The 17,681-nt window shown below is 41.9% G+C and overlaps 1 protein-coding gene across 1 annotated transcript; it reads left to right on the forward strand.

Annotated features, from left to right (window-relative positions):
* Positions 1–496: 496 nt before the first annotated feature.
* Positions 497–16,107, forward strand: RHOV (ras homolog family member V). Its single transcript, XM_040412080.1, has 3 exons — positions 497–912; positions 11,938–11,996; positions 13,099–16,107. Exons 1-3 carry the CDS (start codon positions 687–689, stop codon positions 13,474–13,476), a joined length of 663 nt encoding a protein of 220 aa, XP_040268014.1. The 5' UTR covers positions 497–686; the 3' UTR covers positions 13,477–16,107.
* The last annotated feature ends 1,574 nt before the right edge of the window (positions 16,108–17,681 follow it).

Raw genomic sequence — 17,681 nt, forward strand, 5'->3', positions numbered from 1 at the left:
AACAGTGCAGTCGGTCTTAGGAAATGACCCCCATTGTGTCCATTGCGCTCTTGGTCGCGTGACAGCTGTTGCACCCACAGATCGCGTGTAGCCATGATAGCATAGAAGTAAATGGGGTAGCAGCAGTGCCAGATTTTTACAATTCAGGGGTTGCGGTCGCGGCAATGACAAATTTCTGCCATGTGAGATATTTTTCCAGACGCTGTGAAAGTGAGAAGAGCCAACTCCATTTTTTCACTTTATGATGATGTCAAAATTCTTGTTTTAATTAAGACTAAATCATTTGAATTGTAATTAAAATAGTACTTTTTCTTTATAGATTTTTAAAAACCTGACTTTAATACAGTCCTCCTTGTACAGTGTGTATAGCACAGCATATGATTACTAGACAAGAGCATTGTGAGTCTAGGAGGAAGTCAGTAGGCTCCAATTACCGTCCTGGTAGGGAGGGTATAAATAAGGCTGGCTCGAAGCTAAAACCAGTTGGAGAGCAAACCATGACCTAGTCACACCTGTTTAGTATGACAGAGGAAAAGCTTTGAGTGGGATGTACTTGAAATACAATAATGGTGAAATTCCATCATGGTAAGGTCATTTGAAGAGTGACCCATGAGAAGAAAGAAAGTGGATTTATCTTGTAGGCTTTTATTGAAGATCCCAGGGCTGGCTCCTGGACTGTGCTTATCATGCCACCTCAAGTGATGCTGGACTGTTCTGATGGGAGCAGACTGAGTCCACAGCTATCAGGATCCCTTAGGAGGAGAAATTCATCCAGACCCAGCAGCCAAGAACTAGGCATAAAGTGTGTCCTTGTTGGAGATGGTGCGGTGGGCAAGACCAGCCTGGTGGTCAGCTACACTGTAAATGGTTACCCGACAGAATACCAGCCGACTGCCCTAGACACATATTCTGGTAAGTTTAATACAGTTTTATTTATTCTGAAAGATCAAATTTTAGGGCCACTGTGTAGAAGACCTCTGTACAATATGCTGTGCTACTACTATAGTGCAAGTGAGAAACCTTGTTGGATTGAGCTTGATAATGACTTTTTTTGTTAGCGTTCAGCCACACAAATCAGGTTTTTTCATGCAGTTTTGGAAGCCCAAACCAGGAGTGAATTCAAAAATAAAAGTTACCTGCTGATCCTCTCCTGATTTTGGCCTCCAAAACTGCATTCAGAAACCAGATCAGACCATATGTTCTGTCCTCATCCAGTCTGAATTTTTTGCAGATCAGATATGGACCCATTCATATGAATGGGCCCGCAAAAGATGCAGACAGCAAAAACGGATACAATCGTGTGTAAATGCCCCCTTTGTCTGTATACATACAGGGTTAGGCCTCCTGCACACGACCGTATTGCTTTTTCAGTGTTTTGCGGTCCGTTTTTCACGGATCCGTTGTTCCATTTTTTGTTTCTGTTCCGTTTTTCCGTTCTGTTTTTCCGTATGGCGTATACAGTAATTACATAGATAAAATTGAGTGGGCATAACATTTTCAATAGATGGTTCCGCAAAAAACGGAAACGGAAGACATATGGACGCATTTCCGTATGTGTTCCATTTTTTTGCGGACCCATTGACTTGAATGGAGCCACGGAACGTGATTTGCGGGCAATAATAGGACATGTTCTATCTTTGAACGGAAATACGGAAACGGAATGCATACGGAGTACATTACGTTTTTTTTTTTTGCGGAACCATTGAAATGAATGGCCAGTAAATTGGGGGGGGGGAAACGGTCGTGTGCAGGAGGCCTTAATTGGATTAAATTTCTTGACACTGTTAGAGTTAAATTGCCACTGTCTTGCTTTCCCAGTAAGTGTTACCTCCTCTTTCTGATAAGTGACAAAATGTGGGGGTTATCATGTAGACACTGACTTTTTGTTGTTGAGACTGACACGGTTAGAATAAAAGCTGCCCCATCTCCTTCCTGCCCAGGATAATCTGCATTGTCTTCTCCTTTCACTTTAATTTGTCTCCTGCTGAGATGTCACAGCTCTCACCATGTGGGTTTCTCACTAGGGTATGTTCACACACTGCGGAAAAAAAGTTTAACAGACAACCACGTAAAACCACGTTTTCTAGCATTCAGACGTGAATTTAGCCTTTTAGTTGATATGGTTGAAATCCAGGTTGCGTCCTAAAATCTACTAGAATTTCATTTTGAATTGTAAAGAAATGTTTTTAGGAAAAAAATTCACCAAAACATTCAACATGTAAATGTCTAGCCATCGCTCCCATTCTGGATGCGGCATTTGTTCCCATTTTATAAATACCCGTTCTACCCAATGCATTGGTGTGTTATGACACACTGATAAATGACCAGGTTCTGCCTTAGGACCTAGACGGTGTTATCTTGGATTGGATTGCATTGCGGTGTCTAATGCATTTAATTATTATAATACTTTATTATAAATGTCATTGACGCTTAGTCACTAAAAATTCACATGATGTCATCGGCTCACTATGATCACCAAACACACAAGGGAGTCTTCATTGTCTTCCACATGGATTTTCCCTGGGACATCAGTTTAGAAGGTCCCCAGGGACAACATAAGGAAAGCTCAACTAACCCACAGCCAGATACATTCTAGTTTCCAAAATTACAATCTATTCTAATCCTGATCTTGGAGGCCACACCGATCTCCTACATGGAGTGAGATATGGAAAGAACCCATAGTCTTACCACCCCCACCACCCACTTGGAGTCTTTAAAGCTAAGTAGAACAAGTAGTAGAAGATAAAAAGCATCTCGTCTTTAATTAGGTTGTTGACCCTTCAAATGTTGAATTTGCCACATCAACAGCCCCAGCACATATTAGGCTATACTTCATTGTATGCTAATCATGTTCACAGTAAACTGATGAACAATTGTTCTCGGGTCATTGCCAGGCATATCAGGTTCTCAAAGGTTTCAGTGTCCTTCAGCAGTGATGAGCGAGCTTCGGATGGTACATCCGAAGTCACTTCGCTCAAAACTTCGGATTAATGCTGTATGGAGATTGTCTCCGTACAATATCAAAATGTATGGGCTCTGATGAGCCGAAGTTAGTTATTCGGAAAGTCATGCGAGACTTTGTTGAATATCTTCATTAGTTGATTTTTAAAACTTGGAACCGAACTTGGCTTCGTTTACAAGGTACCAGTTGCGGATCCATGTGGCAAATTATTCTTCACTGTATTGCGGATGAGAATAGCCATTTCGATTCATGGGAGTGAGAAAAATACAGAATGCACATAGAAGTTAGGTCTTATGCAGATGGCCGGGCCCCGGACATTTTTGCGCAGCATTCTGGAAGGTGCGGTGCGGAACAAAGGCATGGAACCCCACGGAGGCACTACGGAGTGCTTTTGTAGGGTTTCTCTCCGTGACTCCGCACAGCAAAAAATATAGAACTTGTTAAAAAAAAAAATTGCGGTGCAGACGGATAACGGACCCTTTCAAGCTGAATGGGCCTGGATCCATCATGGCAGCCGCCCAAATAGTGCCCGTGCATTGGGGACTGCAAATTGTGGTTCCCAATGCACAGAGCGGCTGAGCAACGGCCGTCTGCATGAGCCCCTATTCATATTTTGCAGATTCAGGCCTCTTGCGCACGATGGGTCCGCGATCCGGCCGTTCCGCAAAAAGATAGGACATCTTTTTGCAAAACGGAAGTACGGGACGAAACCCCACAGAAGCACTCAATAGTGCTTCCATAGGGTTCCGTTCCGCATCTCCGGATTTGCAGACCCATTGAAGTGAATGGGTCCGCATCCGTGATGCGGAATGTCCACGGAACGGCACCCGTGTATTGCGGATACGAAAATGTGGTCCGCAATATGGCAACTGGGTGCACACGTTCGTGTGCAAGAGGCCTCATTGTGGACCGAAATACAGACAGGACATGTACATGAAGTCTAAGACTACATTCAGATGACCGTATGAATGGTTCGGCACCGCTCTGCAAAATTGAGGAATGGATGTGGACCCATTCATTTTAATGGGGCCGCAAAAGATGCAGACAGCACAGTGTGCTGTCCGCATCCGTAATTCTGTTCCATGGCCCCGCAAAAATATAGAGCATGTCCGCAATCGCGGACAAGAATATGCCTTTTCTATATAGCACCGGTCATGTGAGGTCCACAAAATGCGGAATGCACATGGCGGATCCGCAATTCGCGGACTGCAAAACGCATACGGTCGTGTGAATGTAACATAACCGTGTAAGACCTTATTCACACAGTGATTTACATCAGTGATTCTGAGCCAAAACCGGGTGAAAGGTCTAAACACAGAACAGGTGCAGATCTTTCTCTTATCTCTGTGTAGGTTCCACTCCTGGTTTTGGCTCTGCTCATGGAAATCACTGACCTGTGAATAAGGCCTCATGCACATGACTGTATGTGTTTTGAGGTGCGCAAACTGCGGATCCACAAAACGCGGATACTGGTCATGTGCGTACCACCTTCTTTTTTTTTTTTTTTTTTTTGTCCTATCCTCATCCGCAAAATGGACAAGTATAGGACATGTTAAATTTTTTCTTTTTTTTTTAGAGGACTGTGGCGCGAACAGCACAACGTTTTTTTGAGGCCCATTGAAATGAATGGGTCCACATCAATCTGCAAAACCAGACCAAAAATACGGTCGTGTGCATGAGGCCTAACTCGGCACATATAGTAGTCACAGATTCAGGCAAGCTGGGAAGCCTGTAGTCACAACAAGAACGGTTGTCATCCGGATTTGCTAAAAACAGAAACCGCTGCATGGAACACAAGAGGGCAATAGGGCCTTAGGGGGATATTTATCAAGAATGGCGTTTTCATCGCTGGTCTTGATTTCACCCCTGCACAGCCGGACGATGCTCTAAAGTTATGCTTTGGCGCAGGCCTTGCCATCCTCCCGTAGGCTGTGCAAGTTGGCAAGAGCTGATCATCACCGCACCCCCATTCCTCGCCACTTCAGGAAAGAGGAAAACTCGCAAGTTATGCCGCAAAAATGGTCTGCAACATAAATTGCAACTTTTTAACGCCACGATAATGGTGTAAATAGCATAATAAATGCCCCCCTTATTGTCTATAGGTTATTTTTGGAGAATTGAACCTATATATGACATTTATACTGTATATAAGACACTCCACACAGCGATTACTAAAAACAAAGCCAGCATCGCAGCCTCTTCAGCTGCCAGTATCGGTTGACAGGAGCGTTTCCAGTTAAACAGGTTCTGCTGAAGTTCTGATTTGATTTTCCCAGGACTTAACAAGCTTCTTAGGTGACAGAACACACTCCAGTCAGAGGTCACACCCGTGTGCTGTCTAATTGTCCTCCACTATATGTGGGAAAGACCTGACGGGAAGAAAGCGTCATGCCTCTATCCCGATTGTCATGCACTCTCTAATTGGAAAATGAGAATTTTTTCAGGTCTAGTCTGTGTGCTAATGATGATGTGATCATGCAGGGGGCAGTCCATTACTGGAGGCATTTATATGGATTGAAGCGGTTGGATAATCATTTTGTCAGCCCTCAAGAATTCGGATTTCATCTGTGGCATTATGTGGGTTTAAATTTTAATTAAAAATAATAATCTTCAGGCCACATATACATAAGCGTATTATAGCTCTGTATAACCTCCAAGCTGTACCTACACAGGGGTGCACCTAGCCTTTCTGCTGCCTGAGGTGAAAAAGGAAAAGCCCCTCCCCATGCCAATTTCTAAACCTAACCCCTTTGCCACAATGAAAGCGCTCGTTGCCCATGGCCCTTCCGCTACCACCCCTCTTGCCCCTACCCGGTGCTGCCTGAGGTGATCGCCTCACCTGGCCTCATTGGTGGTGTACCCCGGTACCTCTGAATTCCTTCAATTTCTCACAAGGCAAATCTGCCAAAAAATAACTTTCATGCTCCATCAGACACCATATTACTTTACCATTGGGTTTATGATGTCCTAATCTGTTATTGGCTCTCCAAAGGCTTGGCATCACATTCACTCCTCACCATTGAAAAATCTGCAACCTAGCTTCAGCTATGGCATGTGGGAGGCATAAAATCCAGATTGAAAGCAAAGTTTTTAGCCATATGAACCCTCAAAAATTGGATCAAGTTGTGTGGAGGCTAGACTTCAGCGATGAGTCCGGCTTTTATCCCAGACTCAATAATAGCCAGAGATTGGTCTGGAGACCACGTGGTCAACACCATGAAGATAACTTCACATGGGAATGTCACAACGCTCCTACTACCGGGATTATGGTGTGGGGTTGCATAATGTAGATACGGTAGCTGGACCGCTCTAGCCTTCATTTCAGGTACATTAACAGCTCAACTTTCATTGATTTGGCTGTGGAACCTGTAGTAGCCATTTCTTCAAAGCCGATTTTCAAGAGGACAATGCCAGGCGGCATATTGCTCATGATACTGTAAGCAGTATCAACTGAACTAAACGGAACGTAGTGCACCAGATTGCATTCTGGTCCATTTGGTTGCATTCCCAAAGAAGTTTTTGAATGCGTCATGGGATGCGGAGCAAGACTGATCTGGCATGGAACACAATGTAAGAGAATAGAGCCAAATCTGTTTTCTCGTACACAAAAGAAATTTGATCCGGTGCCCATTGACTTGCAATGGTTTTAGAGACTGATCCGTCATGGCTATTTTTAGATACAACCGGATCTGTTTAGAACGGATGCAGTCGGTTGTGTTATCCTAACGGGTGCGTTTTTGCTGATCCATGACGGATCTAGCAAAAATGCAGATGTGAAAGTACTAGTACTAAGTCATATGTAGCGAAAGGTCATTGGCAGCAGGACAACCAAACGCAGTTTTAATGACTTCAAGCACCGTATATGTAATGCAAGCAGAGACACCGCTTGTATTAGTCCGGATTGTTACTAGCATTAAAAAAAACATGTCATGTCATGATCGAAATATCCATTAGATTCTCATGTCTGCTGGTGGGTGGTGTCATTGATGTCTTGCCACTGTTCCTGAAAGGTTGCCTTGTACTAGATACCAATAGCCACAGGGATGACTTGAAGATCATAGGCCACCTACCACGTGCCATGTATGATGTCTTATATGGCAGAGGCACCTAGACCCAAGTGCGATTGAAGCCTCTGCACCCCTTGTGGGTGAATTATTGTGCTGACATGAACAAGGATTTTTAAGGTGGCAAATTTAGTCAACAGCGATGATAAATTATAGTTTTAAGGTTTATTGTTAAGGAGGTTTTCTGGGAGGACAAGATTGATGATCTATCCTCAGAATAGCCCATCAAGATCTGATCAGTGTGAGCCTTAATCCTGGCACCCCGGCACTCCCATGATCGGCTGTTTGAAGAAGCCTATGCAGTGTGAGGTGCCACAGCACTCGCCAGAGCACTGCAACCACTTCAAACAGCTTATCAGTGGTGGTAGTGGGTATCCGGTCCCCCACCTTTCAGATATTGATGACCAGGGGCGTAGCTATAGGGTGTGCAGAGGTAGAAGTCGCTACCGGGCCCAGAAGCCTGAGGGGGCCCAAAGACCCTTGTGCCACATAAGACACTGGCATTATAGAAAGTGCATACTGGTCAATTTACACCTCTGTCTGGAGGGAAGGGGTTAGGTTAAGAATTTGGCATGAGTGGGTGCCATTTCAATGTTTGCCTCAGGCAGCAGGAAGGCTATGTGCTCCCCTGCCCCTTGCCAACAAGCACTGAGGATGGGGGCCCAAGCTGAACTCTTGCACCAGGGCCCATGAGCTTTTAGCTACGCCCCTGTTGATGACCTATCCCGTTGGCCATCAACATTAAACTCCCAGAAAAGATCTGGAGGTGGCCTTCTCTCCTAATGAGATCACATTCATGCTTGCGCGAGTTGCTCATGCGTATGTATGAAGGACTTATGAATGAGTGACAGCTGTTGGCTGAAAATAAATTTGGCAGCCAACTTATTGGTATGGCCAGCCTTACCTTCATTTACATTGGGAAATTATTCTTACGATCAATTAACTGCATCTGTTTAATGCCATACCCCCCAATTTGACATCCCGAATCAATTGGGCTATATAGCAAAATCCTTTTCAAGTCCAAAATTAACTTAACTTAAATTTTAGTTATCTCCCTTAACACCCTATTGTACCATATTGGATTGATAAGTGGTGAGCTCCCAACACTCAAATACCCCTTACATTTTTTTCCAAGTTTTAGCTAACTGATTTCACAATAGGAACTTCATCCTACTGTCCCTTCCTCAATTGAGAAGATTCCAAAAAAGCGCAAGGGTTCAGCATAGGCCTTTACTATCCACCGTCTGCTCCCATATCATAAGAAGGACAAGAACTGAAGCCATAGTAAACTTTAATATTAGGGATTTCCAATCCTCCATGTTTGTATGGTAAAGCCAAATATGTTAGCTTCATCCATACCTTTTTACCTCCCCAACATTCACTATAACCAGGGGAAAACTAACCATAGACCCAGAATTTTCCCCAGTGGGTAGGTGTCCATAGTCCTTGTCACTCTAGGGGTGATTATTAGAGGAAATCCAGGCAGCATGCTGAAGGTAGGGTTGGCATAGTGTTGAGGCCCACATCTCGCCTCCTGCTCCATATCTATGTTGGAGACAATTGGAGGAGAACATAATGTGGAAGCTATTGATGGCCATAACAGAGGGACAGCATCTGGGGAGGTATCTTGTGCTTCAGTGTGGTACTTAATGATTTGGGATGGTATTCTGCTGTACTATGCGATTACTGACCCTGCCAACTTTATTTGCCCCACCTTCTGTCAATTTGGACCCACCTAACACATTGGGACCACCTTAGGTTCCCATTCTGTCCCTGTCTATAACCCTAAATTTTATTTTCAATATACACTGGGGAGGACATCCTAGGATTTTAAATAAAACTAAATACTTTGAGGGTGGAGCATTTACTAAGCAAAATGTATTCTGTCACAAAGTTTGGCAAAAAAAATTGTATACACATGACTTGTTCCAAAGTTTACTCTTCATGCCTATTCCAACGGTTTTGAAAACTGTTCAAAGCAAGTTGTGTGCTTAAAAGAAGTATGACTCATATCTTGGCACACAGGTACTACATTTATGAAGCAGCATAAAGGAGAAAACGGTATCTAACATACATGGCGGTTTGTACCAAATTTGTTAAGCTGTGAGCAGTATTTTCAAGAATATGGTGCAGTGGGTTGCTGTTTTCACTGTCTGGTAAATTGAAGCTTTAGAAACACAGACTTCAGAAACCTTCCCAAACCTCCAAAGTGCAAGGAGCTGTAGAACGACGCCAACACTGTACTTCCATAGGACTCCTGTTTGAATACGGAGGCATAAAAAGTGTTTTCTATTGTTGGATACATACGTAATTCAGGTGCCATGTATGGAAGAATACTTCTAAGGGAAATATACCTCAATACATATGGTCCCCAACTCACAGCAGTGCACAGAGGCCATACTACTCCCTCTGTGGGCTGCCACAAGGCTTCATGCTGCTGTTTCTCCATCCAAAATGACCCAGCTGTTATACAGTAGCAGGGCATGAAGAAGGTTGTTTCATGATTTAACATGAATCCTATGAGTTTCCTTATCAGTCATACTTTCCATTACATGGGAAACCAGTTTTAGTGAGAACACATTTCCATTGTTGTTTTGACTTTTCATGCTTTCTCTGAAATCTGAAACAATTTGAATTTCAGATTTTCTTCCAAGTTTCTCTTTGTTTACTTCACAGTTGGGGGGTTTTAATTCAGTTTCACCTTTTGATTTACTTTTCAATGCCCATGTTACATTTGCTTTTCTTGAGTGTTCAATGATAAGACCACAATGAAGACCACAAAGAAGAAAAGAAAGCCCAGGCCCACAGTGATACTTTCTTTTCTTCTTGTGTTACTTCCTGTTCAACTTTCCACCAGTTGTTTGTTTTGGGGAACACAACCTCTTGCCATACTGGTTTGCACATTACACCAGTCTTCATTGTGGTCTTATCATTGAAGGAAATGTGTCATCAGAAAATAACCTGTTAGTGTTTTGTTAAATTATAGTTTTTGAAAAATGTTGGTGACGTTATTTTTATTTTTCTATGCTATGCTTTAAAAAAAAAAAATCGAAAATCCTGCATTGTTTGCACACACTGGTAATTAAGCGTAATAGTCGCCACTTCTGAATATATAGAGAACATTTCAGCAGTCATCTTGTCAGACAGGATTATAATGACAGATATCACCTATACATAAAAAACACAGGATTCACCAATTGCAGTCAGTGATGGTCAAAGCTTATCTACCCCCCTCCCTGCACAATGATCTCTGCACATGTCATGGAGCATGCCTAGAAAACCTCTAGGCAAGATGGCTGCCCTATAATCATGTTCAAAGAACAATGAAAAAAATCTACAATCAGAAAATAAAAACTGATTAGAAAAAGAGATATCCCACTCTCTGGCTTTAACTATTAGAAAAAAATATAGGTGACCTATTCCCTTAGAATGTCTGTCTAATATCTCATCAACCGGTGTCTGAGACGTAAGTCAGTGCGTGCTCTAAAGTCGGCGATCATGATCTAGAAAAAGCTGCATAATATTGTGTTTTGATCTCCCACGTGGTGACGGTCACTTTGCAGTAAACTCAAGTCACCCATTACTTGCAAACAAGTTTTAATACCTGAGATTCAAGACAATAAGTTGAGCGGCCTAAGGTCAAAACGTGAAACCCAAACCAGTCTTCCTGGCTTTTTTCATTTCAAAAGATGGTGCGCCCCTCCTCCCACACAACCCTTATGACCGCTTTTATGTAAAACTGGCCACACACAAGCTACCATGTAACAATTGAAATGGCTTCTATGTGTAAAACTGGTTATATGAGATACTGACTAAAACAATTGTGTGCGTCCCCATATATACCATAACGTTTATTAGCATGCGGATCCCACACTTTAAAATAGCTGTGAAACTAAACACATGAATTGTGAATCTACACACCTCAACAATGTTTTTTAACCATTTAGTATACACTTTTTGATATATTTTTTCCTTCTTTTATAATCACATTTCCATGATCTTTGTGATTACTGAATAAAAACTCAGTAGTGCTACCTCAGGCTTGGGAGTAACTTCAAAAAATTCTATCTCAAGAGTCAAGATATAGGAAAGATGTTAAAAAGTTTTCAATTGAATTTTATAGTTTGGTCTGGTTGTCTCCTTTAGGTGTAGATTTCCAGTTATTGTTTAAGGCTTCATGGTCACAAGAGTATTTTTTTATCCATGTATTTTTGCAGATCCATGTTGGCCGTTCCTCAAATTATGGGCCATGTCCTATTTAATGATGACCGAATCGATTTTCATATGAACCAATTTGTCTAATTAACAAGAGGTCTTCACCTACGAGAAGCTGTTCCCACTGGTGAAGAAGTTCCCCCTGGCGCTCGATTGACCGAGTCAGAGATCTCGCCCAATCTTGTGGCTGCGCTACTGCTCCGTGTAATGGTGCAAGAGCATTAACTCTGCTTCCAGAGTAGTGACTGTGTATGAACGGCGCATAAAGAGTCGCTGCTCCAGAAACAGAGCAATTGCAAATGCCACACTACTTGGATTAGCGGCACACAACATGATTGTCAGGTCTGAACGAGATGTCCGGGCCCTGTCAATGAAGCAGCAGGTGGACCTTCTTCACCAGCACGGACAGTCCTTCACATGTGAAGAACGCGTTGTTTAATTCTAGTCCAATTCTTGTTCATATTTCGGACAAGAATAGTCCTTTCTGTTAATGAGAGTAAGAAAAAGTTGGAATACACACCATATGTTGCAGATTCGTTGCTTGCAGACCAAAATATGGGCAAGGCCATGTGCTCCTCAAAACCGAAATAACTAGCGTGGTTGTGAACCTGCCCTTAAATTAATTGTTTGCTGAAATGTGGCTTTTAGATGGTTTCTTGCTATTAACTTGTCTTTTCCGTTTTTTTTATCTTTCAGTTCAAGTGCAAGTGGATGGGGCACCAGTACGAATCCAACTTTGTGACACTGCTGGACAGGTGTGTACATAAACTCCATTTCCATTGTGCCCTCACAAGTCTTCCATTATTTATTCACATTATAGAATTAGTATTTCAATGCAAGGTAATGTCATGTGAGAATAGGCATTACAACTTGCTTGTTTTGGGGGGGGGGGGGGGGGGAAACTAATCTAAGGAATGTTGTGTTAAGAGCTCCCACCAACATTGGTGTTACTTATTTTCCACTCTTACTGGTTTGATTGGTGTAACAGCTAAAAAGGATCATGCACTATCCATGAAATCGTTGCAGAAGATAAACTATTTTTCAGACTTCAAAACACCTGAATGGCAAGCTACTTGCCGGTTTATTGCAAGGTTCCAGCGCGGTGGGTTTGAGTGTGAAGAGTCTACTTGTCTATGTGCATAAAAGGAGATCTAAACTGAATGCTAACTTACTCGAGGACTGTCCAACTTGTATGAAAACCTCCCCAGTGCCCTAAATATGATAAAATAATAAAAGAACATATACTCAGCGCTTTATCCCCAGCTGTTTCCAGCTATGTCGCTCTGATGTTCACCTACCTCACAGCTGCTGTCTGTGATCACACACCAGAGTTAAGGACTGAAGCGACATCGCCGATAACAGCCATAGATAAGTGGTAAGTATATGATCTTCTTTTTTTATTTTATAGAACTTAAGGCAACCTGGAAGGTTTTCATATAAGTCGTACAACCCCTTTAAATACCTGAGACGGTTAGGCTCATTTCATTCCGGGAAACACACCTTTTATTGTGAGCATTATTTCCCAGCCTGAACGCTGCTATTGTGACAGAGTCCACGGAAGCTTTATGGGAGTATAGTTCATTACAGCCGATATCGGGCAGGAACCCACAGCATTATATAAATCATTATAATGCCATGAGCAGCATTCAGGCCGGGAAATAATGCTCCCACTCGGAATTTGTTTCCCCGAATGACCATGCTTGTCTAAAACCAGCCGTGGTCCTTGGTGCACAATTTAAGTAAACATGAAATCACTTTTCAATGCCCACCAGTTTCTTGCATCTATAGCCAAATCTTTTAAACTGTGCTTATGGAGATGAGAGACGTGACTTTATTTTTATTTTTTCTTCTTGACAGGAAGACTTTGACCACCTCCGCTCACTATGCTATCCCGAAACCGACGTCTTTCTGGTGTGCTTCAGTGTTGTGAATCCTAGCTCCTTCCAAAATGTAACTGAGAAGTGGATTCCAGAAATCCGTACCCACAGCCCACACACGCCAGTGGTTTTGGTGGGAACACAGACTGACCTTAGAGATGATGTCAATGTGTTGATCAACCTAAATAAATATCACGTTAGACCTGTGACGGAGTCTCAAGCGCAGGCAGTGGCACAGAAGATAAGAGCTCAGACATATGTTGAATGTTCTGCATTGACTCAGAAAAATCTTAAAGAGGTATTTGACACCGCCATTCTCAGTGCCATTGAACACAAGGCAAGGCTGGAAAAAAACTGAGCTCAAAGGGTTTTTTAAAAGACTTTCGCAAGTGCCGGTGGGGAAGAAATATTTCTGCTTTGTTGAACCCATTATGTACATAAGACAGACAATGAGTACTCAATTTGGGGTTTCAACACAAAGATGAGACCGCCTGCAGAATTAAGAAGTTTTAGCAAGTGGTACATTAGATTTACTGTTGGACATGTTTTAAGTGAATCAAAAGGATTATGCCTTTTTAAAATCTATGCACCCAACAATTCTATATTTTCAATGAGAATGTGCTCAAATATTCTGTCACGGCTGTTGTGATAAGTTCATTAATTTGACGTTTATCAGTTGTTGAAATGTGATATGAAGTTTTAATGCACTGTGAATATCAACACAAAATATACATCTTATTCTAAAGAAGTTGTCTCTGAAAGGTCCAATGGCAATTTCTGAAGTATCACATCAATCAGGGTTCAGAAACTAGGTCCCAAACCAATGTCTGTGTGAGGCAGTCCTGGTGCTCATTTGTAGAGAAATGAATGGAAACCTAAAAAAAGCTATCATCATATGCCATAGCCATATAATTGTCTGGGTTGACTGTAGTCTCCTCCATCAACATGCCCGGATGCGTTAAGTCATGTTATTTCTATGAAAGTGGAGAGATAATGCCTCTGCTAACCACTTCAAGCATTTCCCTAACCACCAAAGATACAACAGAACAAAATCCGACATGTAAAAATAATAGCGTAATAACCACCAAAGGACAAAACAGAAAAGAACCAACATGAACACCAAAACCTCTACAATGGGCTTCCTTTAGGCTCATGCAGGCGTAACACCCCCTTCTGATTTCATGAGAGAATTGGCTTTGTGGTGCCGCTGTCAAAAGAGCACCAGGACCAGCTCCTGCAACCTTTGAAATATCAGCAGATACTCTCATAGGAGTACCCTTTAATAGCGCAAATCATTAACAGGTATCAACTGTGAAGCTTCTATAGATGATTGGTTTGGCAATACTTGCATGCATGCCTTAGGAATATTGACACTAAAATGTTCCTCATAACATCTATTGTTCGCCCAATACCACCAATATCACCAATATATTTGCTGATGTATTTTCAGGTTAAATTACCTCGCCTTATGTATCTCCTACATGATCAGTACATTGTTCATAGGGCAACTTGTTTCTGGTACGGTAGTTAAGAGAATTGTTAATCATGGCTTTTCCTCTTATGTACTTATCAAAAGACATCCTCATGACTGCAGACCTTTATTCCAGAAGATGGATCTCCTAGGGTCCATCACACACTACTTCTTGATTTTTAGCCTGATGCAAATAGCAGACGCCTGTACAGGAGTACAACTCAGTTCTGTTCTGCATGAGCCCACAAATCGGGCACAGTCCATTAAGACGTGAAAGCTGTTAGTTGAATGGTGGACCTAAGCATGTTTGTTTTATGGGGGAGTCGGAGACATAGAATTATTGAAGGCATATGGACACCTTAAAGGGTGTCCAAGCTACAGATATTGGTGACCCACTGATCTGATATGATGACCTATCATGACTAAGTCAGTATCTGTAGCCTGGTCAACCCCAGTTTGAGGTTTTGCTGAGCTTTCCATCTACTGATCATCAAAAGAACAGAATGTTCAACCAGATGTGGCCTCAGTAGGGATCTGCCAAGGAAAATCTAATGTCCATGCAGGTGTAGACAATTATAGTAAATGATATCATCAAGTAAATCCATATTCTTTAAAGAATAAGAAGATTGTAGTAAAGAAATATTGAATGGAAAAGGCAGAGCTGTCAGATGGTAAGAAGGATGTTTGTAAGTAAGTGGAAAAGTATGTAGAAAAGGATTTTTAGAAAGTGAAATAATAGAAGAGTATAAGAATGCAAAATGTAATATAAAGGAGAAATCTAGTCTAGAAAAATCTCATCATCCAGGATTTCTGATACAGTATAAGTTGTCACCACAGTGAGGAAGAACACTTTTTTTAAAAAAGTTGTCAAGACTTTTAGTAAGAAAAGCACTGAAATGTTATCTATCTGTATGCCATAGCGGCAGTTTGCTTGGGGCTGGATTTCTCCTTTAAGTGAGAGGATGGTCATGATGAGATCCGAATTACAAGTAACTATGGAATGAAATTTAAAGGGAAGTGTTTCCCACATTTTTTTGTATTGAATATATGGGCATGTTGTTACCATCTAGGTAAATTTACATGAAATGCAGGTTTCCACTCTGCTCTTTATGGCCACCTCTGGTAAAGTAGGTGGGCAACTTAAGTCCCTGGCACCACCAGTACTGTGGGTCAGGGTACTACCATAGTATGTATTGAGAACAAATACTGGTCATAGAGGGCAAACATTAGCCAGTCAGTTGCCAGCCAGAACGCATAATTTACCTACCTGGCATGTTAATCTCTAATAGTCAAACCTACCGATCTGGTTCTACAGCATCCTACGGCATTTATAGATGGCTGTGGTATGTGCTTCTTATAGAAGAAGGCTTTAAAAGGCCGGCCTGCCCTTCAAATAACACACCTTGTTATGTCAATATTAATATAGGAATTTAAGAGTAAAAAACCGGTTTCCAATGTCCCTCCTATGTATATATTTGTATAAATGTAATGTTACACAGTGGTGGCTGTACCAAGAAAACGGACTGTAAAAATGTAAATAAAATCATGTTTTCTATAAACCTAGCCTGGTGAATTACACTTAAATGGAATAGATGTGATGCATATTAGTAATTTCCTGTAGTCTGTGGACTGATACTATTCACTTCCTAAGTAATTCTAAAGGTAAATAAAAAATAAAAAAATCAGTTGTGACGTTCCTGAGACAAATAAAAATTTTTAGGCAAATTAGGTCTTCAGTGCACTGAGAGATGGGGGCCTAGCCTCTCTGTGCACCTCAGCTTTCCAGTGCTGGCAACGCCCCTCGGTGCACAGAAGCCCTAATTTGCATAAATAGGAAATCCGTGAAGTCAATCCGCATCAATTGGTGCAGATTTAACAGGCAGAATTTTACTCTCCCCATTGAAGTGAATGGAGAAAAACAGTCGGGAAAAATAAAATCTGCACTGAAAAAAAATCTGCTCTTGTGCATAAGAATTTCAAATTCTTCATAGAATAACAATGTACATGACCTATGGTGCAGATTTTCCGCACGCAATCCTGATCATGTGTAGTTAACCTAATCATTTGATAAGAACTCTACTGCGGATGAAAGATCTTTCTATGAAAAAAAAAAAAAGTTTCCCAGAAAGATATTTCATCCATTTCCCAGTTTCATTGAATGTGTGGGGCCAGTTTGTAACTAACTGCCAATATGGACTAAAATGTGAGTATGGCCGGTGTCTGCAAAATGGTCGTTTGTTCAATTATCAGCCAACTTCTGTCTAATGTGTAAGGGCCACCTTAAGGCTCTGTTCCTCTACATTTGGTTTAGTTCATCGTAACCTATCCATATGGACCTAGAGTGTCCTTTGGCATACATTGGGAGGTAAAGCAACAGCCATTACTTTCTTTTTTCTTAAAGGGTCGCTACTTTTTCAGAAAATGTCAGAGACATATCAAAGGTTTTGACTGGTGGGGGTCTGAGTGCAGAGGATAAGTAGAGAGAAGTGCTCTCTGTCCTCACTTCAGTAGAAGACCCTAGAAAAACTCAATAGAAAGTCTACGGACCTCTCTCGATTCGGTCTTCTGCAGTAAGTGAGGAGCGTAACACATTCAATAGCTGTCAGCCAAACGATCATTTGGCCATCAGCTGTCTCTCCCATCTCCCTCCCTGCTTCCTCATACACATTCAGCTCGGCCACACGTGTCTGTGTATGCTATGGGGAGAGAGGAGAAAGCCGCTGCCAGACAGTTCTAGCGGAAGCTTATCTCCCCGGGAAACAAAAGGATGGGCTGAAAATATTCCCATCATTATCTCTCAGGGGAGAGTCTATAGCTCCACACACATTAGTGTTTAGGCCGAACTCCTTCTCGGTGGGTTCAGCTGACAAAAGTACAATGAGGGAGATGTATCAAACTGGTGTAAAGTAGAACTGACTTAGTTGCCTATAGCAACCAATCAGATTCCTCTTATTTTTCACAGTTCCTTTGGAAAATGAAAGGAGGAATCTGGTTGCTATGGGCAACTAAGTCAGTTCTACTTTACACCAGTTTGATAAATCTCCACCAATCTGTATGGCCAGCTTTAGAATCTGTCACTGGAAAGATGGCCT

The sequence above is a fragment of the Bufo bufo genome, chromosome 11 (genome assembly GCF_905171765.1).
Source record: "Bufo bufo chromosome 11, aBufBuf1.1, whole genome shotgun sequence".
Taxonomy (NCBI): Eukaryota; Metazoa; Chordata; class Amphibia; order Anura; family Bufonidae; genus Bufo; species Bufo bufo.